Source organism: Callorhinus ursinus, unplaced genomic scaffold (genome assembly GCF_003265705.2).
Source record: "Callorhinus ursinus isolate GAN/ISIS: 27379988/994484 unplaced genomic scaffold, GSC_fseal_2.0 scaffold7, whole genome shotgun sequence".
Classification (NCBI taxonomy): Eukaryota; Metazoa; Chordata; class Mammalia; order Carnivora; family Otariidae; genus Callorhinus; species Callorhinus ursinus.
In genome coordinates this window covers 58,292,302-58,320,274 of record NW_027397069.1, presented here as the reverse complement: position 1 = coordinate 58,320,274, position 27,973 = coordinate 58,292,302, and the positions used below count along the sequence as shown (strand labels likewise).

The 27,973-nt window shown below is 35.2% G+C and overlaps 1 protein-coding gene and 1 pseudogene across 1 annotated transcript in view; both read left to right on the top strand.

The window, feature by feature from the left end:
* Positions 1-27,973, top strand: part of COG6 (component of oligomeric golgi complex 6) — an 86,504-nt gene that overhangs the window by 12,805 nt on the left and 45,726 nt on the right. The window contains exons 5-13 of the mRNA XM_025874994.2: positions 907-1,018; positions 3,836-3,918; positions 4,291-4,361; positions 7,558-7,651; positions 12,594-12,722; positions 12,801-12,892; positions 14,459-14,523; positions 17,896-17,987; positions 23,088-23,205. Of these exons, the coding sequence (XP_025730779.1) occupies positions 907-1,018; positions 3,836-3,918; positions 4,291-4,361; positions 7,558-7,651; positions 12,594-12,722; positions 12,801-12,892; positions 14,459-14,523; positions 17,896-17,987; positions 23,088-23,205 (856 nt within the window). The remainder of the gene's footprint in view (positions 1-906; positions 1,019-3,835; positions 3,919-4,290; positions 4,362-7,557; positions 7,652-12,593; positions 12,723-12,800; positions 12,893-14,458; positions 14,524-17,895; positions 17,988-23,087; positions 23,206-27,973) is intronic.
* On the top strand, positions 1,144-2,249 carry LOC112826743 (small ribosomal subunit protein uS7m pseudogene; annotated as a pseudogene).

Genomic DNA, 27,973 nt, shown 5'->3' with positions numbered 1-27,973 from the left:
AACTTGCTTTTAGTTGGTGACTAGACTCAGTCCTTCAGGTCCTTGAAGACCACATTCCAGAGGAGAGCATGCCTTTTTTTTTTTTTTTTTAGAGATTTTACTTTATTTATTTGAGAGAGAGAGTAAGAGAGAGAGCACAAGAGAGGGTAGGGTCAGAGGGAGAAGCAGATTCCCCGCTGAGCAGGGAGCCTGATGCAGGACTCGATCCCGGGACTCCAGGATCATGACCTGAGCCGAAGGCAGCTGCTTAACCAACTGAGCCACCCAGGTGCCCAAGCATGCCTTTTCTTAATTGTCAACCTAGTCTAGAGAGGTTGCATCCAGGTAATGTAATTTAAAAGGCTTTTTTATTACCGTATCATGCAGAAAAAGTGGGGAAGACAAAAGTGAAGTGCTTTTATGGATTTATGAAGAATTGGTAAATGAGTTCTTGACTTCGGTTTCTAACCTGAAGTTAAAAAATAATAGACCTGATTTTTGGTTGCTGTGTACTTCATGTGAAAACTTCAGAAGCTTAGTATTTTTTACTGACTAAGAAGAAATTAGTTGAAGATGGGCGTATTTCTCTCCTGTAAGATAACCTTGTTACTACAAGATGAACAATTCAAGTACATGTAAGTGGCTGAGAATTTGTTGTGCAGGGACCATTTGTGAACTTATTTCTTCTTTTGCATAATGATTAACTCATTTTACTGTCTGCAGGTATCTGAGGTAGAACAAGTTCAGCTAATTTTATTAACTACATGCCTGATGAGCTTCTAATGTTTGAGGCAGAAATGAGGCTTTCAAAGATGTTGAGAATCTTTCACACTTGTTTTAAGAAATTATTATGTCAGAGATATAACTTGTTTTAGGCGATGCAAATTCACACATGCTTGACTTTTTATTGCTTTTTTAAAATTATAGTCAAAGATTAGAAATAAGAGCACAAGTCGCAGATGCCTTCTTATCCAAGTTCCAGCTGACTTCTGATGAAATGGGTCTCCTCCGAGGCACTAGAGAAGGACCTATTACTGAGGTATCTTGTTCACTGTTAACAATCATTTAAAGCATAGCAGATACTGATTTTCAGAGAAATCACTTTTTTTAAGGCTTTATTTTACCATCTTAAAGGTTTGATTTAAAAATATATTTTAGGGGGTCCTTGTGGCCAGCCAAGATGGCTGCCCCTGCGGTGAAGGTTGCGCGAGGGTGGTCAGTCCTGGCGCTGGGCCTGCGGAGTGCTGTCCCGCGGTTTCCAGGGCTAACCCAGGTGAGGTGGAGCCGCTATGGTCCTGAATACAAGGATCCACAGATTGACGAGTATTACCGCAAGGCCTTGGCCGAGCTGACTGAGGAGGAGAAGTATGAACAGGAACTCAGGAAGACTCAGCTTATCAAAGCTGCCCCAGCAGCGAAAACAAGCTCTGTGTTTGAAGACCCCGTGATCAGTAGATTCACCAACATGATGATGAAAGGAGGAAACAAAGTACTGGCCAGATCCCTCATGACGCAGACTCTGGAAGCTGTGAAAAGGAAGCAGTTTGAGCAGTACCGTGCTGCTTCTGCTGGGGAACAGGCAACCATCGAGCGCAACCCCTACACCATGTTCCACCAAGCACTGAAAAACTGTGAGCCTGTGAGAGGGCTGGTGCCCATTCTCAGAGGCGGCCATTTCTACCAGGTCCCTGTGCCACTTCCCGACCGGCATCGTCGCTTCTTGGCCATGAAGTGGATAATTACTGAGTGCCGGGAGAAGAAGCACCGGTGGATGCTGATGCCGGAGAAGTTGTCACATGAGCTGCTGGAGGCTTTTCACAACCAGGGCCCTGTGATCAAGAAGAAGCATGACATGCACAAGATGGCGGAGGCCAACCGTGCCCTGGCTTACTACCGCTGGTGGTAGAGGGAGGCTGGAGGCTCTCTGCTGCCAGATCGTGGGAGCCACTGTCACAGCGAAAAACCCTTGTGGGTTAAGTAGTTCCTTCTTAAGGGGGGAGCAACGTATTTATTGCTTGTTAGTCCTTTCTTTGGGAGCTAGAACTTATTTTCTTGTCCCATCTCATTTAAAGAGGGAACATATCAATTTGGATTTCTCCTAGGAACTTAGGGTCCATCCAGCCTCTCTTCCTCAATTTGGGGTAGAACTTTGGGGGAGGATATGAAAGGAAGCAGTTTTAACATTGGAAAAGGTTTATTAGAAAATTCTCGCCCTGAACTGGTGTCGCATGTGAGGTGGTACTGCCATTTACTAAAATCGACTGGAAATACGTTTGTTTCCAAAGTGGTCCTTGTATAAAATGTATAAAAAGCAAAAAAATATATATATATATATATTTTTTTTAAGTTTAGAAACTAAGATGCATTTTAAATTACCTTAATTTGGCTTTTTTGCTTGTTTATTCAAAGCGATATCTAAATTTTTTTTTAAGAAATCAGAGTATCAAATTTATAAAGAAAACCTACTTCTCGTCTCTTAAGTCCTTTGTCAACCATTTTCAACCTTGCTAATTGCTTCTTTCCTAAATTCTGCATCCTGGATCTGTTGATTAAAAAAAAAAAGGCTTTGGTTATCTATGTTACCTATTACGTATTGATTTCCTATCATGAAGTAGGAGATTTTAAAGTCTCTTCTCCTCTTGCACACATACATGTCTTTCCTTCCTACCTTACAGTGCAGTTATATGCCATTTTCTGTTTTCATTACCATGGCATTACAATGAATACATGTTTCTTCTTGTCTTTCATGGAATTTGAAATTCCTTTTCTTTTCATCTAATTAATTTCTGAATCTATGCCCTTGTTTCCAAACTGACACAAAACTCTAAAGCCCCTCAAAATGCTAAACAACCAGTTAGTTTTGTTTCTTTGTTTTTCCTGAAGACATTCACTTTCTCCAAGAAGGAATCTTGCAGTCTTCTCAGGGGAGAGGCTATAAACTTTAAGCCCGTCGTCATCGTTCAAGGGTTGAGAACAGGATGAGTTCTCAGAAAGGGGAGGGGCTCACTGAGCTGCTCTTGATAGATGTCACTCTTCTTACTGCCAGGCTAGAGTGCAGTCAGTCATCGGGGAGTAAGGGGTTAAGTAGGTAGAGAATTGGTTTGTGCATTACTTGTTGGTGGTTATTGCCCTTTATGGTTTGTGGAACTTTGCACATTTGAAATATTTGACATCTTACCTTTCCTCCACTTAGCAGAAATAGTAAACAGTATTAGAAGAGTTTTTTTTTTTAATTTCACTTATCAAAGAAAAATAACTAATTCATTATTTTCATGATTGGAACATTGTGACTGTCTGGAAACTAAGTCTTCAGTGCCTTTTTCTAAAGGAAAAAAAAATCTTGGAGTTCGGCATTAGTCAGTTCCTGTATATTTATGAGCAGTTTTTATGCCTCCAACTTTACATTCTACTCTTGGATTAGGGGGCAAGAACAGGTATATAAAAGATATGTAAAACATCATCTTCAGTGATAACAAAGCTATGGTTGATTAAGTCATAAGGTGTGTAATACGTAGCATGTTTTTCTTTATGTAGTCATCTTTAGGTTTGCATTTCTCTCATTAGACTATATATTTCTTGAGGACAGGGATTTTTGTCTTTATAAATTTTGTGTTCCCAGCAACTAGCATACTATTTGGTACTAGCAGGCATTGAATTAATGTATGTTTTAAAATGTAAATAAATATGTTACACTTTCTCTAAAAATTTAGAGAAAGTTGAGGTCAGTTATAGGAAGCCTTCATTAGAGTAAATGAAAGGATTTGTTTTTCCCTTGTAGTAGTGATATTTCAGTTTAGAGTAATGTAATTTCACCTGAAAACATGGACATTTTAAAATTACATTCTTAATTTTAAAGGATTTTTTCAAGGCATTGGGAAGAGTAAAACGGATTCATAACGATGTCAGAGTTCTCTTGCGTACAAACCAACAAACAGCGGGGTGAGTAGTAACCTTTTCAATTTATTTCAAATCAATTTCCTCATATATTTCTAAAATTTTAAAGGCATCCTAGGTCCTTTTTGAAATAATGACATTTTGTGAAATAGGAATTTAATCTTTATGTATCTTTGGATAAGGAGGGAGTTAGTTATACCCTTATACTTACAGAGTAAAACAACACTTGCCAATCTAAGTGATGGTATTAAAATTTGACATTTATTAAGTCATAAAAAAATTATTGAAAAATCATTCCATAAAATGATAAAAAGTTAATATGTTTTAACCAGATAATTCTGTAGTTAAAACAATTAAATTCTTAGGTGTAGCTGTTGTCTAAAACTTTAAATTAAAATAAATCTTTAATTTTCCTAGTTTAGAAATTATGGAACAGATGGCCTTGCTTCAAGAAACAGCTTATGAAAGGCTTTATCGGTGGGCTCAAAGTAAGTGATTTCTTTCATACGGTCTAGATTCATGAATATTAGTTTTCAATTTGGTTATTTCACCTGACCTTTGATATCATATTTTGATCTTAGTAATCAAAAAGTATTTTTAAAAAGAAAAATGAACTTTACTTTTGAACATACTGTGTTTGTATCATGAGCATCTTCTATCATTGAAGCTCTGTATGATTAAGGATGATAATAAAAAAATAAAGTCAGTATTTCTGCCCTACATTATCTTAGAGTAGATTAGACATTTTTTATTATTTAAGTAACTATTTTATACATGATGAATTGATTTTTCTCTTGCTGCTTTAACAAATCACCACAAACTTAATGACCTTGGACAACACAAATTTATTATGTTATAGTTCTGTAGGTCAGAAATCAGACATGGTGTCACCACACTAATAGTGTTCGCAGGGCTGCATTCATTTCTCGAGGCTCTAAGAAAAATCCGTTTCCTTGCTTATTTAGTTTGTTGGCATAATTTGTAACTTGAGTCTATAGGACGGACTGAGGTGTGAGTTTCCTTGCTGGCTGTCACTGAGGGCTTTTCCCAGTTCTAGAGGCTTCTTTGGCTTATGGCCTCTTCTTCTGTCTTTAGAGCCAGCAATAATGGATTGCGTCAGTCTCTCACTTTAATCTCTCCGCCTCTTTGTCCATATCATATCTCTGACTGACTCTTTTGCCAGCCTCTTCTACTTTTAAGACCTATGTCATTGGACTTACTTGGGTAATCCGGGAACATTTCCCTGTTTTAAGATCTGTCACCTTAATTTTCTCTGTAAAGTCCCTTTTGCTATGTACTATAACATATTCACAGGTTCCAGGAATTAGAGATCTTTGGAGGGCCATTATTTTGCCTGCCACAAGTGGTTTATTTTTAGTTTTGTTTTAAAATGTTTCAGTAATCTGTTCACAGAATTGCCTGTTAAAACCAAAGAAGACAGTTAAGACAGGATAGGATAGAAGTACATGACATTGTTTTTTTAAAGATTTTTTTTTTTTGACAGAGATAGCGAGAGAGGGAACACAGCAGGGGGAGTGGGAGAGGGAGAAACAGGGAGAAGCACTGAGCAGGGAGCCCAGTACGAGGCTCGATCCCAGGACCCTGGGATCATGACCTGAGCCGAAGGCAGACGCTTAACAACTGAGCCACCCAGGCGCCCCAAAAGTACATGACATTTTAATAGATATTACCAACTGACTGTTGGAAGGAGTTAAGAATACAAACAGTTAACTAGTAATATCTGTACTAGACTGAACTTAGGTTCTGCATCTTTCTGGAACTCTCCATGACTACATTAAATCACAGTGACTTTTCCCATCTCTAAACACTAACTGCTGGAAATATTTGACATTCGGTACATTATACTTAACTTTTCATATATGTATATCTTAGCCTCTCCAGTTAGATTTCTACTTTCTCAAAGGCAAGGACATTCCCTCACATTTTTTTGTGCTTCCACAACACCTAACATAGTGGTTCTAAACTATGACCTTCTGACTCCTAAGGACTTTGGAGTCATCTTAAGATACCTAATTTCTGGAAAGGAAACCATCAACAAAACAAAAAGACAACCTACTGAATGAGATAAGATATTTTCAAATGATATATCTGATAAGGGATTGATATCCAAAATATATAAAGAACTCATGCAACTCAGCACAAGAAAAACAACTTGATTAAAAAATGGGCAAAGGAACTAAATAGACATTTTTCCAAAGAAAACCTACAGATGACCAACAAGCACATGAAAAGATACTCAACATCACTAATCATCAGGGAAGTGCAAATCAAAATCACAATGAGATATCACACCAGTCAGAATGGCTAATATCACAAAGATAAGAAATAACAAGTGTTGGTGAGGATGTGGAGAAAAAGGAACCCTCGGGCAGTATTCATGGGAATGTAAATTGGTGCAACGATTGTGGGCAACAGTATAGAGGTTCCTCAGAAAATTACAAGCAAATACCATATGATCCAGTGATTCCACTACTGGATTATACTTACCCAAAGAAAATGAAAAGAGTAATTCAGGAAGATATATACACCCTTATGTTTATTGCAGCATTATTTGCAATAGCCAAGATATGGAAACAACCCAAGGTCAACTGAATGGATAAAGAAGATGTGGTGTAGATATATATATATATATATATATATATACAATCAGCTATTACTCAGCCGTAAAAGCAACTGAAATCTTACCATTTGTGACAACATTGATAGACCTAGAGGGAATTATTATTCTAAGTGAAGTAAGTCAGAAAGAGAAAGACAAATACTATATGATTTCATTTATATGTGGAATCTGAAAAACAAAACAAACAAACAGACTCTTAAATACAGAGAACAAACTGGCTGTTGCCAGAAGGGAGATGGATGGGGGTGGTGGGCAAATGAGGTGAAGGGGATTTAGAGATACAAACTTCCAGTTATAAAATAAGTCATGCAGGTGAAAAGTACAGCATAGGGAATATAGTCAACAGTCTTGATTAAAAAAAAAAGATACTTTCAATTCCAAACATGCGTACATTCTTCTCAGTGCTTGCTAGAAAATATACTGCTAGTATGAGGTCCACATATACCAAATGTTTGGGTATTTTTGAACAAGTTCTAAGTTTTTTGAACATAGTAGACATTTAGTTAGCATTTTATGCATAAAATTAGAATAGTAAAATAAAGAAGATGTTGGTGTAGAGATTTTTAAAAGTTCAGAATCTAAACTGTTTTGAAATTATAATCTTATTGCCGTATTTTATTTATATAAACATTTTTAGCAAACTGCTTAAAGTTTGCTCCCAAAAGAAGGAATTGGTAATGTATTTTTTATTCCCCCACCTTCCCCTTCAACACTGCCATGTGTGTAGCAGTTACTAGGTGAATATTTGTTCATTGATTGGTTTCTTTGGAACTGTAGTTTTTAAATAATAAAATAGAGGTTTGGGGTGCACTGGATAGCATGTGTGGTCATATATATAAAGTTATACAAATACTTAAGCTTACATTTTTAGTTTGGTTGACAGCATAAAATAGTTTTTGATTGGCATAGTTTCTAAGTTTTTCTGAGCTTTTTTTTCAATGCAATATTTGTTAAAGAATTTAGACTCTGGGTGTACAATGGATATAATAAAGACCTAATTTTAATTTAACAAGTGCTATAATTATATGTTAACTGTTTTTCAGGTGAATGCAGAACATTGACACAAGAATCATGTGACATATCTCCAGTATTAACTCAGGCTGTGGAAGCCCTGCAGGATAGACCTGTCTTATATAAGTTGGTGACTTTTTCCTAATTTAAAAAAAATAAATCTACTTTTTCTTTTCTTTGATGAGTTATGCTAGCTTTCAGTATTATCAAATTATATACACTAGTTTGAGTAATATAATTTACAGTGATATTTTCATCTCATATGTGTATCATTGGAGCATCAGCTTATTTGCATATTGTGTATTATAGAATGCCATAAGGAGGGGAAAAGCAGGCTGTCGCTATATCTAGACTACCCTTTATTTATGTAGAGGTTAAGGGGCTTTTCCTCAATCTGTCATCTCATTAACTACCTTAGAATTACATGAAACTAAAACTCCTCTATCAACGCTTCCCTAGAGAGAAAGAGATCAAATAGGGGACTGGGAAATATAATTTCCCAGAAATGAAAAAAGAAAATTTAAAATTAAGATTCCATTAATAGGATTTAGATTTCAGGTGTTTGATTCTGTAAGTTATGCCGGCCAAGAGATGTATGATGATGATTTGTAAAAGAATTCTATGCATTATTAATTGTTCACATATTTTTTATTATTCTGTATTTTAATTTTATTCTTTATATAAAATAGAAGTATTTTTTTTTAATTTTTAATTTCTGTAATAGTATGAAAATAGGGAGACCCACTGGGTAGTTATAATGCAGGAAACAGAAAACCAAGGGACTTCTACATAGGCATTCAATCCTGCTCTGAGTCATGCCTTTCAGAGGCTTGTAATAGTTTCAGAGGATTTCCCCATTATTCTTTCTGATTGGAACATTGTTTAGCCCATAAGAAGTTTCCAGAACACAAATGCTGGGACGGCTGTGTAAAATAATAACATTCCAGTACTACTTAATGAGTACTTACTATATGTTAAGCACAGTTCTATGTGCTAGAGACACAACATCAATAAAACTCTACCCTCAAATTGCTTTATTTTATGGGAGCAGATATAAACACATCCATTTTAATGACTGTATTAATTGCTATTTTGGAGTCCCTGTGTCAGGTGCTGTGTGACTCAGGTGTTCTGTGGTAGGGGAAAGGGATGAACATTAGGGAAGGTTTCCTCTGGGAAATAGGTTTAAAGTGAGTTCTGAGGATTGAATAGGCATTTTCCAGGAAGAGAAGGGAATTGAGAACATCCCAAATTGAGGGAATAGCAGGTGCAAAGATGTAGATTGAGAAAGAACATGTATTTTGGGGACATTGGTTGCAAAAGCTTGCACTGGTTGTTGGGTTGGTAGCAAGAGATGCTTTATAATAGCCCTGAATGTGGTGCATGTATATGTGGTAAGCCATGTTCACTATGGATCACCAGCTCAGCAGATTTTATCTACCTTGGAATTTCTTTCCCAGCCTTTTTACTTTAAGGTATTGGTGTTAATTATGAGAGTCTTTTATACTGAAAATATTTGGTATTTGATTTTAATCAAGTGTTAACGTTGTCCACAGATTCATATTTGTTCATAAAGTTAGTCTTTGTTTAAAAAAATGCATTTGTGTGTTTTGGTCAGCTGACTTCTACCATGTAAAATATATTTTTACTAAAGTTTGATTCTTGATAAATACTTGGAAAAGAGCAGTATTGCATAATAGTTTAGAAGGTGAGCTCTGAATTTGATTTTTTATAAGCCCCTCTACTTTCAGAAACCTCAGTTTCCTTAAATGAGGATTAAAATAGTGCCTATCTTACAGGGTTTTTGTGAATATTAAATTAGATTGTTCACATAAGGTGTTTGGCATAATGCTTTGCTCATCACTAAATATTAGCTATTATTTTTATTTTGAAAGGAGATAAACTAGAAAGTTGTCAGCCACAGAGGGGTGTATTTGGTGTCTGTTGTGACAGCCAGGAAAAGCTGGAAAGATAAAGAATAGAACTATAATAGGCAAAAAAGATTTATGTTGAAGGGGCACATGCCAGGGAATAAGAAAGGCAGCAGTGCAGTTGGGAAGATTGTAAGAGGCATTTGGAAGTTAACTTGGGAAGAAGGAGGATTTTTAAGACCAATTGATTCCCGTAAGATGGATGCTAAAACAGAGAAAAATTGGCCTTTCATTACATAATCATTTATCTTCAAAGTGGTAGTTTGTTTAAATTTAGGAAAAATTTACCAATGTATCTCTTAACCACCAGATGGCACTATATGAACTTTATTTAAGTAATGTGTAAAAGCTTCACTGCCCTTAGTGTGTCTCAAATGTGTAGGTATCATGTGCAAGAAAAATGGTAATTATTGAAGTCCTTGGGAAGAGTTTCCACCCAGTTTTTATTAGGTAGTATGTAACTAGAGTGTTAATGCATTATTTATTTTTAATAAATCAGGTATAGAAATTTCAGTAGGGGCACCTGGGTGGCTCAGATGGTTAAGCTGCTGCCTTCGGCTCGGGTCATGATCTCTGGGTCCTGGGATCTCTGGGTCCTGGGATCGAGCCCCACCTCAGGCTCCTAGCTTAGCAGGGATTCTGCTTCTTCCTCACACTCTGCCTCTCCCCTCTGCTGGTGCTTTCTCCCTCAAATGAATAAATTAAAAAAAAATCTTCAAAAGAAAAAAAATTTCTTCATAAAGAAATTTGTTATAAGTAGAATAGATTGACATCTTCCTTTGGTAGACCTTCACAATATAAAGTGTTAAAGAATGTAGTAATTTGCTGGCTTCTTCATTCTTTATGTATTTGATACATTTCTTGGAGGCTTTTACACTATTCTTTTAATTTGTTTTGACCAACATTTTTCATATTTTAATTTGCTTTTTGACCAGAACTTTTCTTTTTTTGCTATAGACATTAAAAATGGGGACTTTAATTTTTAATTTTAGCTTAGAGGCATTTTAGAATGTTTATATCATTTTAACATTCACCTTTGTAAAGCTCCATTTTGAATTTTTGACCTTTGTTGGGAAATAATCTCTTTTTAGTCAAAGAAATTTTCTTCTTTCTCTGGGAAAAGGTGTTTCACATATATAGATGTCATTGAAGATTCATTGTAGTGCCTGCTGGTTTTGCTTCAAATTATATCTATTGTTGCAGGGGGATTCACATTCATATTAATGTATATTTCATATAATTATACAGATCGGAGTTCAGTGTTTGTCAGGCTTGATAATTCACTCCCACCCCCATTAAAGTGCCAGTGAATTCACCGGTTTCTAACATAACTTGTGGTCAGAATGAATAGGCCTAGAAACAGAAGTTACATTGCTTCTGTTTATTGTGGCAGGTTGAGTTCTAAGGATGAGTTTTATGTATTTGAGAAGTTAAAAGTTTGTGAATTTTGTGCTGTAAGTAATCATCTGATCATAAGTCATTTCATGGAGTTGGTGATACTTAAAGGAACGCACTCTTTACATATTTATAATTTAAGAGCATGAGAAAAAAATCAAAGCATTTTGGTTCTAATTTGTTTTAAAAAGTAGAAAGTGATTGCAAGGTCACTGCGTGCTTAGGGCTTAGTGGCATAGTGCATTTCATCTTGATTTATTGCTCGTATGTCACTGCACAGAATTTCAGACCCATTTCCTTTTAACTGAAGACAAACACAAAAAACCATGATCTGGTTTCTAGTGAACAGCCCTTTAAAAAGGTTCAGATTCCTACAAATTTGTAGATATTGACCACTTTACTACACTTTTCCTTTTTTTAAAAAATATTCCCTCTTCCAGCTTTCTTATGTTTAAAAAAATGTGGATTTTATTTTTTTACAATTTTTTTTTTAGGATTTTATTTATTTATTGAGAGAGAAAGAGAGTGTATGTGTGAGCACGGGGGGTGGGGAGGCAGAGGGAGAAAGAGAATCTGAAGCAGACTCCCTGCTGAGTGTGGAACCGACATGGGGCTCAATCTCATGATCCTGAGATCATGACTTGAGCAGAAATCAAGAGTCAGTCACTTAACCGACTGAGCCACCCAGGCACCCCGAAAAAATGTGGATTTTTTATTAAATCAGTAGCATATTAAAGAAAGCAGTACAGCTTTTATAGTAGTAGAAGAAATTAATTCTTTTGGAAACCCAAATCCCAAATTTTGGTAACTGGTTTACATGTAGGGTATGAAATAATTCTTAATATGAAGTCTGTTAGAAACTCTTTAGAGATTTAAGAGTTCATGGGTCTAGAATCTGCTGACATTGGACTGCGAAAAAATTTCTTGTTTTCCTGTGTACTTTTAAAATAGCAAGAACTTTGAATTGGATGGGTATAAGGAATGGTGGTAATAGTGGGAAACCAAGGCTGATTCTAGTCAAAGAAATGGGCACTCTTGGCAACTCCAGGCCATCCTCTGATTTCACCCCAAATTGTCTGATCTCCCAGTTCAAAGTTACCTTTCCTGTAAACTCCTTCACTTTAGGAAGTCATTTTTTTTTCCTTTAACCACAAAAGATAATTTCTAAATATACATAAAAAAATTTTTTGCTCTGTATGCCTTGTTGGTCAGTAAATTTAAGGAATCTATGTCTAGTATTGGAGTCAAAATAAGCTTTTGGATATGGATAGTATATTTGGGAAAAAATTGATGGTAGAAGAAAAATTGTTGTTTTTTGGATTGCAGAGTTCTAACTGTAAGCAGTCCTCTGAGAACTAGATATTATGGCCTGTGTGAACACTAGAACATCATGTTTTGGACTCCAAGAGTGCTGAAACCTGAAGAATCCCGAATTTCCACCTTTCCTTGATTTTTACTTTTACCAGACCCGCTGCTCTGTCCCTTATTGCCATCGCCCCTGTTACTGATCCCAAATTCCAGCATTCTTTCTGAGGAGGAGTAAAAATATGTACCTTTAGACTGAATTTTCATGATGATAAAGTTATTTCATAAATTTTTTTTATTGTTTAAAAACAGTATTGCTTGAGAGAGTTGTGTAAAAAAGCTGTAGATGTCTTGGTTATCTCAGAAATTGCATGAATAGTTTGATATACTCATTAAAAAGAAACACATCTGTTTTTCAAATAACGTATTTCTTCTAGGTATACCTTAGATGAATTTGGGACAGCCAGAAGAAGCACCGTTGTTCGTGGATTTATTGATGCTCTTACGAGAGGGGGCCCAGGAGGCACACCAAGACCCATTGAAATGCACTCCCATGACCCTTTGAGGTACAGTAATCAGACAGTGTTGGAATATTTGGTGTTTTTCTGAAGGAAATCTTTACTAACATTTAGTTTTTACATTAGATACGTAGGAGATATGTTGGCTTGGCTCCATCAAGCTACTGCTTCTGAAAAAGAACACCTTGAAGCTCTCTTAAAGCATGTAACTATACAAGGTGGGTCCTCTGGTTATTATTGCTAATGTCTAAGTATAGAAAATAACACAAGGCTTCTCTGTTTCTATTCTTATTGCTGTCATCTTCACAGAGATAAGCTCTTCACACCTAGGTGCCACATTAAGCACGTTAATTAATTTTCCTCTCTGGTTTCCCCCCTTTTCTGCTAATAGACTTCTCTCCTCCATCACTTTCCTGTCACACAGCTGTTCACACTTGTGTGCTGGTCCCTTGTAGCCTTCCCATATCAGGCCTGCACTCCTCTGCCTCGCTTTTAAGGCGCTTCTGGAGTGTGTAGCGTACACTGTGTCTCAGATCTTCAGCGCCACACTTTAAAGGCACGCCACGCTTTAAAGGTGGGAGGTGGTATTATCCTCCTTTTATCTATGAGTAAACAGACTGAGTGACTTGTTTAAGGTCATTAAGCTACTAATTCTTTTCTACTATCCAACCCCTTATTCATTCTCATGTGACTGTTGTAAAGTTTTTTGAATAATTACTCATGTAGTACTAAATGTACTTAAAATTTTGGTCTTGATTTCAAGGAAGAAAAAATGATGATTTTTGAGTTGCTATGTCTGTTTCTTACAGAATTTCAGATCTTCTTAGTATTGTGACTACCTTAAGATGCCTGTTAGAGTTTGAGGGGTAAATGGAAAATTAAGATACTCTATTTTTGATAGGAATTAAAGAGAAATATTGTGACTGGTATCACTTGACTGTGTTGCATTGCCCAGCCCCGCATCCTTCTGGCTCACAACGTGATCTGCAGGAGAGGCTAGTGTACAAATTGGGGACGATCCTTATTTACCCTTCCTCTTTTTTTAACTCTTTGATATTCAAATTAGACTCAGCATGTCTGTTTGATTGGCACAAGGTCTGAACTTTTTTAAGTTGTTTTCTGTTATCCTAATTACCTAGTTTAAAAGAATGAATTTCTTAAAGATGTTTTAGTGAAGTATATATGAGAGGCAATGTGAAGAGGTTGGAAGAATATAGATCGGAGTTGGATGAAATAAGTTATTCTTTGGGAATGGCTTCATTCTTCCAAGCCTCAGTTTCTCTATCTGTAAAAAAGAAGGGGGTCACAGGCAGTAAATGCCCAAGTACACAGGAGCTTGGTAAATAGTCAGTATTTAGTAAATGCCAGTTTTTCTATTAGATTACAAGGTGTGCTTTCCATCTTTATATCCTCAGCTTCTGTGTTCAGCACCCTTGCCCAGAATAAGGCGTTTGTAGAACAAATACTAATACGTCTTCACATCGCTTCCTTCAGTTAATATGTTTCCTAGTCATTTTTTCTTGTGACTTATACATACGTTTATTCTTTTTCACAAAGAAGTAATGTTCATTTTATTAGTCAGCAGTGCAATAAATTAACAAGGGCCTAGACCCAGACATTAACATAATTAATAATGTCCTAAAAGATATTGAATTTAATAAAATATTATGTTACTTTAAATATTTGTTATTAGTGCCATTAATCATATGCATTATTGTTTGTTAGTTTTTGAACTTATGTGTAATATGAAAAAGAATTTTCAGTTATGTTGTAATTAATTGTAGGTGTTGAAGAAAATATCCAGGAAGTTGTTGGGCACATTACTGAGGGTGTGTGCAGGCCTCTAAAGGTAAATATTTTGTTTTTTATATATGTTATATGGCATCTGGCTAAATTATTGCCTTATTCCTGTGAGTTTAAAAAAACTGTTAACAGCTTGAAGTCAAGCTATAATTTTCTCAAGTTAACACATTAGTGTAGGATAACAAAATACATTTAAAAAAAATATTGTCAATTTTCTCTTTAAGGAAGAAAATTTGAAATATTCTTAGTTTATATATATTCATTTATTTTTTTTACCATATTGTGTTTTCCATGGTAATTTGTGTTAATCAGTTGAGAAAAAGTCCCTTAAGTTGAAATAACTAATCTATGAGCTCTTAACAGAAATTTTCTAAGAACGTGTTCCATTTACTTTATTGTTTCAAGCATTGTACGTTTTTTGTCTATTATAACAATAAATGATGATAAATACAAGGATAAAATAACATGTAAGTTTTATTATTAATACTATTTATAGTACAAGGAACAGAATTTGAAGTCAAACTTGGGTTAGAGTTTCCACTTTGCCGCTTAATTGTGTTCACTTGTTCGAGTTGCCTCTTCTGTTGAACCTGTATATAAAAATACCTACCATGCGGCTCCTGGGTGGCTCAGTCTGTTAAGCATCTGCCTTTGGCTGAGGTCATGATCCCAGGGTTCTGGAATCCAGTTCCCTTTGGCATTGGGCTCCCTGCTCAGCGGGCAGCCTGCTTCTCCCTCTCCTTCTGCCCCTCCCCCCTGTTCATGCTGTCTCCTTCTCTTTCTCCAATAAATAAAAGTCTAAAAAAAAAAAGCTACTATTAAGGGTGGTTGTGAAGATCAAATGAGAAAACTGTGTAGATGAAGTACCTAGTTCCTGATACCTACTAGGCTTGCAGCAAATGCTATTTTTCTTTAATAATATTTATGGAATACTTTGTAGTTGTTGGTTTACTTTCCTTGTTGATTGACTTCAACTTACTATGTAGAAATTGAAATCTAGAAGGTTTATGATTTATTCTTACCAAGAACCCAATTTTAAAACTAACTTTTTTTGTTTGTTTCTGAGATTTTCTTTGGTATTTTGTTGTAGGCAAGGAAATATCAGATAACACACCCTTGTAACAATTGATTTACAGATTTAATTATTACTGTAATTTGATCATCTTAGGATTCACTTGCATATTCAGTAAATAAATAGCAAAATATTTTGAAATTATTTTACTTAGTTCTCTCAAGTGAAATATTTATTTGCCATAGTTTGATTTTCAGACATTTATACTCATGTAAGTGTTGCTTGTTTTGTATACTAGCAGTTATTGGAAAGATAGAAAAAGAAAGGAGAGTATAAAAATATTTCTCTTTCTACACTTTGCATATTTTTTTGTAACTACATAGAATTAAAGGAAACTCAGAGTCATAACAATGAATAAATTGCTTTGGTGAATAAATTGTATTTTATCTGCCTTATCTCCCTTTACCCCCTTCCTTACTTACGATACTATGTTCCTTATATTACTGATTCCTTTTTTTGTTGTTGTTAAAGTAATTGTATAAAATATAATGCTAGAATCTGAGGGTTGGAATGGACTTTAGAGTTTCTTGTTCTGGTCTGAGTAAGAAATATTAATATGATGTTAAAAATATTAAATTAATACCCATTGCTTATATAAAGAAATTATATACCAAAGTATGCCTTTGTTTTAAAATGTACCTCATTTCATTTTCCTTAAATGTTTATGTTCCAGAAGGTGTTTTCAACAATTGTAGGGCATTATTATGACTGCCTGTGAAATTTTAATGTAAGATAGCAAAAGGTGAAGAAAAAACTTGTAAGCAAGCAAAAATATTTCTATTGTAAAATGAATAAAAATTCTTTTAGTTTCTGAAGTGACAGAAACCTTAGATCATTTCATATGATAGTAATATTAAATGCGTACTCTAGAGAATATTTAACAGATGTTCACAGTAGTTACATATAAAATTAGCTTGATAGTGATACATTATATAATCCAACAACTCTCCCTTCCTCTATATACTTGTTACCATTTACACTATTTTAAGAATTTTCTTCCTGTATGACCTCATTTGGGTATCTAATATTCTCAGCTAACATTTGAATTCTGTCTCTTTAATAAAAACTTTAGTGTACTATATGCTCTGAGCTTTGTAAATTATGTGGGTTCTATGCTGTTATAAATCTGCTAGAGAAGAGCTGTGTATCTACATTAATATCTTTTATATTTTGTCCTAATAATTATATTACAATTCAGAAAGTTTCACTTTTATTGATATAATATATAATTTAAATCACTATTGATCCAGGCCTTGGACCTAGAGAGAAATTGTAATGTGAAAAAATCATGGTTTTTAAATTCACACACCATTCATGCTTTATGATTTGTGTCAGTTAGCTCACTAGTACTTTATGCCAAAAAATGTATGAATTTCATAAACATATTCATGTAAAGGTCATTTAATTTCTGTAATCTAAGAGGTTTTTATATGCTCATATACATACATTTGTAAAATCTATTTTAGCAAATCACATATGTTGGCATTATGACATATTCCAAAATCTAAGTATAGAGAAACTTCAATTTTCAAAAGCGTGTATTAAGCATCTGTTGTGTATGTACTGTTCTACCAGATGCTGTAGAGATGTAAAAGAAGCCGAAAACAAATTGTCTGTGTTTAGAATCTGGTTAGGAAACAAGAAGACACAATGTAAGCAGCAGCTTCAGAACAGATATAATAAGTAAATAAGCACATTATCAGTGTGATTTAGATTGTATCCATTAATTAGGGAATATAAAGTAAGAGCAAGATCAGTAAGGATTCCTAGTAGTTAATCTTAAGAGTAATCAAGTTAACTTTGCAGTAGATCTGATATTGCCCTGGTAGCCATAATTAGACATATAGGGGGGTGCTAATTTAAGATTTGTCTGTTACTGTCTAATAAAAAAGGAAATTTGGTGTAATAGTTTGAAGATAAGAATTCTTTCATTTTTCTCTGATTATTTGGTGATAGAGCAGTATTTGCACTGATAATCTGTTTTTAGGATGTAACAGCTGCTTTGCAAATAGTGCTGAACTGCATTCCATTATAATCTGGTGAAAACCCTCACAATGACCTCATCATTATATTATTTCTGGTAGCAACTGCCTTCAGCCAAATTTTGTAGGTATTGGATCTGGGTTTTGTTTTGTTTTGTTTTTTGTAGAGTATATCTGTGTTAAAATGTTTCTGTTATTTTACCATCTCCTATAATTTAATATTCAGAAATTACTTAGAAGGAATTTTGTGATTTCTGCAATAATTAAATTTTATATTTTTAAATGCTGTTTATACCACATGTGATTGTTGAAGGAAAGTTATGCCTTTAAGAAATTTTTAATTTTTTTTCACATGTTTTAATAGGTTCGAATTGAACAAGTAATAGTTGCTGAACCTGGGGCAGTTTTGTTATATAAAATTTCTAACCTCCTCAAATTTTACCATCATACAATCAGGTAAGTGGAATGGTTAAATGTGCTTTATTAAATCCTATGTGATACATCATTTCAATTAGAACACAGTATAAGGGTTTTTGTTTTTTTCATTAGGTTTTGTTTGTTTTTACCATTTGTACAACTACATATAACTAGCAGAACCTCACACCATATGAATCATTATATATATATTATTTGTGCTGTATTTTAAAGTCTGCCATTTCCTTTTCTTCCCTAAACATAACTGTGCACACCCTCACACACATGCACGTGCACACATGCAACTTATAACAGTGTAAGTTTATCGGGTGAGTATGTTTTTAATCCTCTTGCATCAGTAAAAGAGATACGTGGCACCTAATGTAACTATACATTCATTATACTCAAAGCAGGGCACAGTAAGTGAAGTGTCCTGTCCTCAATGTAAATAATGTAAATTCTTTATCATTTAGTTTCCTATTAGTGATAAAGCAGAACTATAGCTTTATTTGCTTTAAATAAAAGCTACTTTATCTTCTTTAAATAAAAGTTCCTTTATCTGATTAGGAACCACTTGTTTTCCCTATAATACGATCTTTGACTCTAAAGTGTGCATTTATTTTCACTTTGCCGTGATGGTATACACTTGAGCTTTATTATGTCACTATAAGACGTTGTTCCATGCGTAGTTGTGTTAAAACAATGTCTTGAATTTCAAGCTCTGTTTTGGGTAGTTTCCATATTAGTCCATTAAAAATGATTTAAAACAGTAACTTTTCATCCAGTATGCTAGAATCAAGAACAGAAGTTCAATTGTTAAAATCCAAGAGGGTTTTAACTAATAGATCCAGGAGAGGTACAGGGATCAGTAGTTCAAGAAACACCTAAAGACTATGGCAATGATGTTACCTACCTTCTATTAGCTGAGATTAGCCACCCAAAACTTCACAGCTAAGAGATGGATTTCATATTTTTAAACAAAACCAACAAGCCACAGGCTATAAAACTAATCAGAGATAGGATTTGGGTTAGTCCTCTAACATTTTAGATACAAATTTATTATCACCACTTGCTATGACTCAAAAGCAATAAATTAATTTCCATTGTGATGTTATAGGCTTCCTAAAATAAGAGAATCATCCATACTGAGGAAACACAAGAGCCACTGAAAGCAGCTAACACTGTAACTAATGCTATACTAGGCAAAGGTAGTGGTAAAACATTTTTACATTATTTATGTAGTAATACCCATGATGGTGTACTGCATGAAATTTTTATTTGAAGATAATGATAACTCAGTTTCTAATGCAAATAATGCTAAGAAAAAATCATTTGGATTCTGAAGGTAATAGGTTCCTTAGACTCTGAGAATTATAATTTTTCTGTCTTTGAGGGTGATGATTTTGAAGATGACAGTTGGATCTTTTGATACATTTTTTCGTGTACTTTTTTTACTTGTTCACATATTTCCTCACTTAGTCAATTAAAAAACTGATTACAAATGTCACTCTTCTAAATGCTAAAGAAATGGCAGTGAACAAAATAGCTTAAACTTACATTCTAATGGGGCAGAAAGGCAAGTATAAAATAATAATTTTAACTGGTGATAAGGGCACTGAGGAGAAATAAAGCAGGAGAAAGTAAATAAAGCATAGAGAGTGACCACATATGAGCAGGTGTATGTGCATGTGGCTGTTTTAAAGGCATTTTGGTGGAGGTGATGTTTGAGTACAGACCTAAAGAGTGTGAAGGAGTTGGGCATGTAAAGATCTCAGAGAAGAGTGTGCTAGGCAGGTACACTCTGGCCCTGAGGCCAGAAAAAGCTTCCATTTTAGAGAACCAGAAGGAAGGCCAGTAGTTGGAAAGAGTGAATGGAAGGAGTAGGGAGGATGAAATGAGAGAGGTAGGCAGAGGCCAGATCATGTAGGACTTCGTAGGCTATGGTGAGGATTTAGATTTTATACTGAGTGGGTTGAAGAAGATGTGTGTGTGTGTGTGTGTGTGTGTGTGTGTGTGTGTGTGTGTGTGTGTGCGCGCACGCGTGCGGGGGGGGTGTTTCAATGACTTGAGCTGATTTATGATATAAGGTGACTCTGGGCACTGTGTGGATAACGTAGTGTAGTGGAGTAAAGGGGAACAAGGACAGTATTTAGGAAGCTGTGTTCTGAGCAGAGACGGTGATGAATCAGAGTAGGGTGATAGTCTTGGAGGGGGTGAAAAGTAATTGTTTCCAGAGACAAGAGGATATATATGGACTAGAGAGGGTGAGATATGAGGAGTCAGGGATGAGTTCTTGGCTTTTGGTTTGAACAGTTAGATTAGTCGTATTGTCATTTGCGAAGAGGGAGGGTTCTAGAGAGGACAGTTTGATGGGAGTGGGTGGGTAATGAAGAGTCCAGCCCACTTTTGACTATATCGGATTCAGCATCCCTATGAACATTCAGTGGGAGACATTGAGTGAGCAGACAACAGAGAAATCAGGGCTGAACCTATAAATCTGATAGTTTGTAGTATATAGATGGTATTTGAAACACTAAGACTAAGTAAGATCACTTATGTGAGTGTAGATAAAGAAGAGGCCTAGGACTGAGTCCTGGGGAACCCTAATATTTAGAGGTTAGGAAAAAAAAGAAACCCACAAAGAAAATTGGAAAAGAATAGCCAGTGATGTTGGGGAAAAGTGGGTGACACAATTTTCAAAAATATTTTGCATCCTATACACTAAAACTCCCAAAGGGTGGATTCCATCAAAAGACTGTAGTAAACCAAGAAAAGGAAGATGTAGAATCCATAAAAACAGGGAATCCAGCATACTTTGATTACATTTCCTTTCCTGTAAAACTTTTTCTCTCTGTAGTTAATAATCACTTTGTTTTTGTACTTGCTTCCCTTCCTTTGTCCTTATCACTATTTCAGACCCAAACTTTTAAGTAGACTCTACATTTCTCACCATTTAGTCAAGCACATCAACCAATCCTTCCCAACTTCTCTCTCCTCTCCCCACATGCATCTTGGAGACGCCATTCTCTTTCTCCAGTCGGAATTGGTTGCTCTTTAGACCTACTACAAGGCTGTGACACAGGGTTTTGTGTTCTTTATCCACCTGCTCATTCCCTTATGTTGAAATCCCTGATGCCTTGGACAGCTTTGAATAGTATTTACGTGCTTGTAATAATGTAAACATTGAGGATTTATTCACCAGAACCCTATGATATAACTATATTAGGGAACCTGGGAAAGATGAAGTTTGGGTATGTTGTGGTAGGGGATGAGCATTATGTAAGAGATGTAACTTTTCTGTATAATATCTAAAATTGAAAAATATAATGGGAGGATAAGCATGTTGGGTAGAAATATGGAGTGAAATACAAAAAGCATTTACAAGTATCTAGCCCAGTTACTGGTACCTAGTGAGTAGTGAGATCTGAGCAACTGCAAAATATGGCCGATAACTCCATTTTTTTTTTAAATGAATGTAAACATATCTTGGTATCTCTCCAAAGTTTGCATTAAAATATCAGTTTCTGTGGAGCCTGGGTGACTGAGTCAGTTAAGTGTCCAACTCTTGGTTTCAGCTCAGGTCATGATGTCAGGGTCATGAGATCGAGCCCTGTGTTGGGCTCCGCGCTCAGCGGGGAGTCTGCTTGAGATTCTCTCCCTCTCCCTCTGCCCCTCTTCCTGCTTTTATTCCCCCCACCAAAATAAATAAATAAAATCTTTAAAAAATACAAAAAATAAAAATAAATAAAATATCAGTTTCTGTTTGTATCCATTCAGTGTTTTCCCCCGTTGCTTAGGATGGTATACTTTTATTCAGAGGCATACTTACTTTTATTGCATGTATAGGCATGTGTGAGAATTTCTTTCAATTTATTTTGGTGTTTAGCTTATAATATTTTTAACCAAAATACTTTTTTTTTTTTAATGTAGGTATTATGGCTGCCTGTTTAGGAATTTGCTTTTACTTTGCTGTTTGCTTTATATATATATTTTTAACTGTTAATTTGCTTTGTGTGGATTAAATATATAAGAATTCATTCCAATTTGTTTCAGTTTCAGAATGTATTGAAATATATAGTATAAGTATTTGCTTTTATAATATATCATATGCAGCATATCAGTTTTCTCTAAATTTGCTGTATTCATTTATTTATTGCTTACTATCTGCTGGTATTTATCAATGCCATTATGTTTATTTTGAGCAATCTTTCACATCAACAAAAAACTTTTTCACCTAACATCACATTTTTAAATGACTTTCAATACACGAATTTGGAGAATAAAATTGGGAATTGTTTTATATACATGCTTGTGTTACATTCTGGCAAAAATGAGAAACTCCTTGGATAGGTCTAAGAAATATCATAGCAAACTAAGGAGTACAGAATGTGCTAATAAATATTTTAAAATACTACCATATTTTTCATAATTAGTCTAAATACACTGCTATTGAGGCAGTTGTATAAAAATTGAGAAACTTTATAACTTAGATATGATGTAAGAGTTTAATTGAAAGAATAACTCAGTGTTAATAAAATTTAAATATTTTATGAATAGAGCTATTGATGGAATGGCTTCCTTAAAATTAAAATTAGGTCTTGGATAATCAAGAGGTGCATTTACTGTAATAGAGAAAAATAGAGAGATGGGTTTACATATTATGACTGTCTGTTTTTCTAAAAGAGATTGTACAACATTGAAACTGTTTGTTAATCACCTAACTAAAAAAAAAAAACCCTGTCATTTTTATATGACTCTAGAGGGATTGTTGTTAATTCACAGTTTATATTCTACATACACACTTTTACTTAAATCTAGATGGGTTTTTTGTTTGTTTGTTTGTTTTTGGTTTGGTTTGGTTTTGAGAGAGAGAGAGCACGGGGGTGGGGGAGGTGGCAGAAGGGGCAGAGGGAGAGAGAGAAAATCTTAAGGAGGCTCCACGCCCAGCACAGAGCCTGACATGGGGCTCGATCTCATGACCCTGAATCAGGACCTGAGCTGAAATCAGGAGTCAGATGCTTAACTGACTGAGCTACTCAGGTGCCCCTAAATCTAGATCAGTCTTTTAAATGAATTATACTCAGTTAAAGAATTGATTGTTTTAGCTTCTGTTTTGCAACCTGAAATATTCTTTGCTTTTAGTGGCATTGTTGGAAATAGTGCAACTACATTATTGACTACCATTGAAGAAATGCATTTGCTAAGCAAAAAAATATTCTTCAATTGCTTGAGTCTTCATGCAAGTAAATTAATGGACAAGGTATGTTTGAAAAATTCAATTCTTAAACTATGTGAGTGTGAATCTTTCACATTTAAAAATATTGTTTTACAGTTTTTACATTGGTGACAATTTTTTCCCATTCCGTACAATGTTCTCTTGAGTTCTTCCTTTGAATGACAAAATATATTTTGAGATGGCTTTACTGGATCTAGGTTTATAGGCTGGGTTCCTGGAACAGTATAACATTGAGTCATAATTGGAGACAGAATGTCAAGCCTTAGTTTCATTACCAGTTTTCTATAACCAAAAATTTGTAATTAAAGCAAACTTATTATATTTAGGTCAGGACTAAGATGACATACAGATTGGAAAACTGGAACTCTTAATGTTTTTTTCTAAACAGCTTGCTTTATATATTTACTCTCTGGTGGTCCAGTTTTATCCTTAAGAAATTTATGCTCCTTTGAGTTATATACTACAATTAATTATGAAAAGAAGATAACAAAAAACTTCCCACAAAAAACAAACAACCACAACAAAAATCTGAAAGAGTCCTGAAAGCTAATATTTTTCACTTGAGCAGTGTGTTGTGGCAAGACCTTAATGAATGGGTTTACAATAAGCAAATCCTTCTTTCTTTATTTTTTTTAAAAGATTTTATTTATTTATTTGAGATAGAGAGAGAGAAAGAAGCAGGAGCCGGGGAGCAGAAGCAGGCTCCCCGCTCAGCAGGGAGCCTGACGTGGGGCTCGATCCCAGGACCCTGGGATCATGACCTGAGCCAAAGGCAGATGCTTAACGACTGAGCCACCCAGGCGCCCCATCCTTCTTTACTTTTGTTTCATTAAGGACTCAAAGTCTTTGAAGGATACATCACAATCACTGTACTGGGTTATTTTTGTTTTTTTGTTTTTTCTTTTAATCATACCACTCAATCTAATAGGCTAATTAGGCATAGATTTGTAATATAGTATAGAATAGTGAGTAGCATTCCAATCCAGAGTTCCCTGGTCAATTTTTATATTCCTAAGCTCAGAGAAGCCTTAATAGGAATCTACTTTCTGACCCCCATGCACAACTCAAATTCTTTTGGAAAAGCAATATGAATTTATAGACCTGGACCTATTTAAATTTTTTCCTGTTATATGTATTTTTGTTTACACCACAAGTTTACTAACAGTCAGTGCTGGTTATGTATGTGTTTATATGAGTTCTAATTTAAACAAAAATTTTGAAAAATCATTCATGCGTACTTTGAACATGAATAAACGTGCTGGCTGATGAGATTATAGTAGCAAACAAGGTTGGTTAGCCTCACATTGCTTCCCCTTTATTTTGTCTTTAGTGGAGAATAGTTAAATTAATCAGTGATTGCTATGGAATCACATAGTTTATGAAAGATATGTGGCCAAGGTGCTGTGCCAGCACAGAAGGAGGAGCTTTCCAGAAAGGAAGATAGAAGAGTTGAATTTGGAAGGACGTGGAATTTAAATAGGTAGAAAAGAGGGTAGACAGAGGTCATCCTAAGTGAAGGAAACAAAAAGAATATGCAAGAACATAAGTTATGAGTCACCGGTAAACAAATTTTTCATTTATTAAAAAAATCACTTGGAAAGTGGTATAGCACGTAGATAGGAGAGAGACCAGGTTGCAGACAGAAAGATTAGGGGAATATCAAGATAGTTTTTATGAAAATACATGATCTAAAGTAGAGATTCTAGGAAGAGCCATGAAGGAACACATTCTTAAGGGGTAAAGGTAAACCTGCAAAATTTGGTGACTGATTGAATATGGGTACATGAGAGGCAGGAACCTAAAATAATTTCTATGTTACCAACCTGGGAATATCAATAGTAATCACAAGTATATAGAATATAGGAAGAAGGTAAATTTTACAGGATAAAGATAGATTGCCCACGTTAGGTAGGTAGGATACCTTGAAATATCCCGTTGTTATTTGTCTAATCTAGTTGGGAGCTGTACATTTGGGTTTAGAGTTTTGCATGTAAAAGATAGTTGAGTCCATGGATTTGGATGAGGTCACTAGAAGTCATGTTTAATAAGCGTAGAGTTCACAAGACACACAGTCTTGGGAAACCCTAACATTTAAGAGAAGAAAACAAGCCCACCCATGGTAGGATGCTGAGGGAGGATGACATGAGAGGCAGGAGAAAAGTGAGGAGAGTTTTATCAGAAGAGCCAAAAGAATAGAATTTCAAGAAGGAGAACATTGTTAATGACAGATATTGTATAAAGAGTTCTAGTAAAATAAGGACAGCAGATTTGTTATCCTGGACAACATAGATGGACAACATAGATGATCCATGACTTAGAACATTTTATTTTAGCTGTGTGGTGAGGACAGGAGCAAGAGTGCAGTATGTGGAAAAGCCCATGGATGTGCATATTACCCAAAGCTTTACCAGTCAGATAACATATGGACTAAAGACTGAAAATATATTAGGCATTCATATTATGAAATTTGAAAGTGAACAAAACACTGTGGTAAAAGGAAAGATGGACTTAAATTTCTATGATCGATTAGAAGACAGGAAAAAATGATTTTTTGAGAAGATCAACAAAATTGACAACCTTCTAGCAATTCTTTAACCAAAGAAAATTAAAAATTAGAATATCAGAAATAACCAGAGATAATTAAAATTTATTAGGAAATACCATATTAAAATACAGCAATTTTATGCTGAAATAATCTGAAAACCTGAATAAAAAGACTGATTTTAAAACAATATGTATTGACAAAAAGAATGAAAAAGAAGTGGAAAACTTGAATACACCTTGCAAGGGAACAAAAACTATTAAAGAACATGCTGCTAGGCCTAGTTCAGGTTACACAGATAGCTTTATTCACACCTACAAACAGATAATTCTCCAGAATGTAGGAGAATATAGAAAACTTCTCAGTTCATTTTAGGTGTTTTAATGCTGACATAAAAGCCTTTTAAAGATGGTTCAAAAGTGAAAATCACAAATCAGCCACTTCGAGTTAAAAAAAAATAAAAATAGTTAAAATACCATCAGGTCAAATCCAGCATTTTATTAAAACTAAGTATGAGTTCTTCTCAGAAATACAAGAATGTTTAAGTGTTAGAAATACGTTAAATGTTTCAGTGTTAAATAAGAAAATTTTATATTAAATTGTTGGGGGGGAAATCTTAGTAAATAACAAAGTAAAAATACTTCCTTAACCGTATGAAGATAAAATTAATAGCCCACATCATAATTAACACAGAAGCACTACCAATATATTCTCTTTAAGTCAAGAAAGAAGACAAGAATGTTTGCCAATAACATTTTTAAGTAATAGAAACACCAGATTAAAAAAATGAGAGATATAAGTATTTCAAAGGAGGAGACATTACTTACGGATGCTATGATTGTCTACTTCAGAAAGCCAAGAGAATTAATTGAGAAGTTGTAAAACTTAGTAAATAGATTTAGAAAGTTATCTGGTGACATGGTCAATATACAAAAATAAATTTTCAGGGAGGGTGACAAAGTTGAAAGCACCAGTAATCTTATCTCTCCACCTAGACAAAAATTGCACTGGTAGAATCTGGCTAATGTCATTATTTTCTAACTCTGGAGTCTAGTGAAAGCTTGCAATGTTTAGGGGAAGGCTTGGACAGTAAATTGTGATCAATTTTGGTCAATTTCTACTTAGCACAGTAACAGACTACCTGTCTTCCACCCCCTGGTGCCATGCAGCAGGCAGCTGTGCACTTGTTCTTGGACCACCTTGCACACAGCTTTTTTTTTTTAATTTTATTTTATTATGTTAATAAATTACACCATACATTACATCATTGGTTTTTGATGTAGTGTTCCATGATTCATTGTTTGCGTATAACACCCAGCGCTCCCTTCAATACCCATCACCAAGCTAACCCATCCCCCCGCCCCCCTCCCCTCTAGAACCCTCAGTTTGTTTCTCAGAGTCCATCGTCTCTCATGGTTCATCTCCCCCTCCAAGTCCCCCCCTTCATTTTTCCCTTCCTACTATCTTCTTTTTTTTATTTTAACATATAATGTTTGTTTCAGAGGTACAGGTCTGGGATTCATCAGTCTTACACAATTCACAGCACTCACCATAGCAAATACCCTCCCCAGTGTCTTATCACCCAGTCACCCCATCCCTCCCACCCCCCACCACTCCAGCAACCCTCAGTTTGTTTCCTGAGATTAAGAATTCCTCATATCAGTGAGATCATATGATACATGTCTTTCTCTGATTGACTTATTTCGCTTAGCATAATAATACCCTCTAGTTCCATCCACATCATTCCAAATGGCACGATTTCGGGGTTTTTGATGGCTGCATAATATTCCATTGTGTATATATACACCACATCTTTATCCATTCTTCTGTTGATGGACATCTTGGCTCTTTCCATAGTTTGGCTATTGTGGACATTGCTGCTATAAACATCGGGGTGCACATACCCCTTCAGATCACTACATCTTTGGGGTAAATACCCAGTAGTGCAATTCCTGGGTTGTAGGGTAGCTCTATTTTCAACCTTTTGAGGAACCTCCATACTGTTTTCCAGAGTGGCTACACCAGCTTGCATTCCCACAAACAGTGTAGGAGGGTTCCCCTTTCTCCATATCCTCGCCAACATCTGTCGTTTCCTGACTTGTTAATTTTAGCCATTCTGACTGGAGTGAGGTGGTATCTCATTGAGGTTTTGATTTGGATTTCCCTGATGCCGAGTGATGCTGAGCACTTTTTCATGTGTCTGTTGGCCATTTGGATGTCTTCTTTGGAAAAATGTCTGTTCATGTCTTC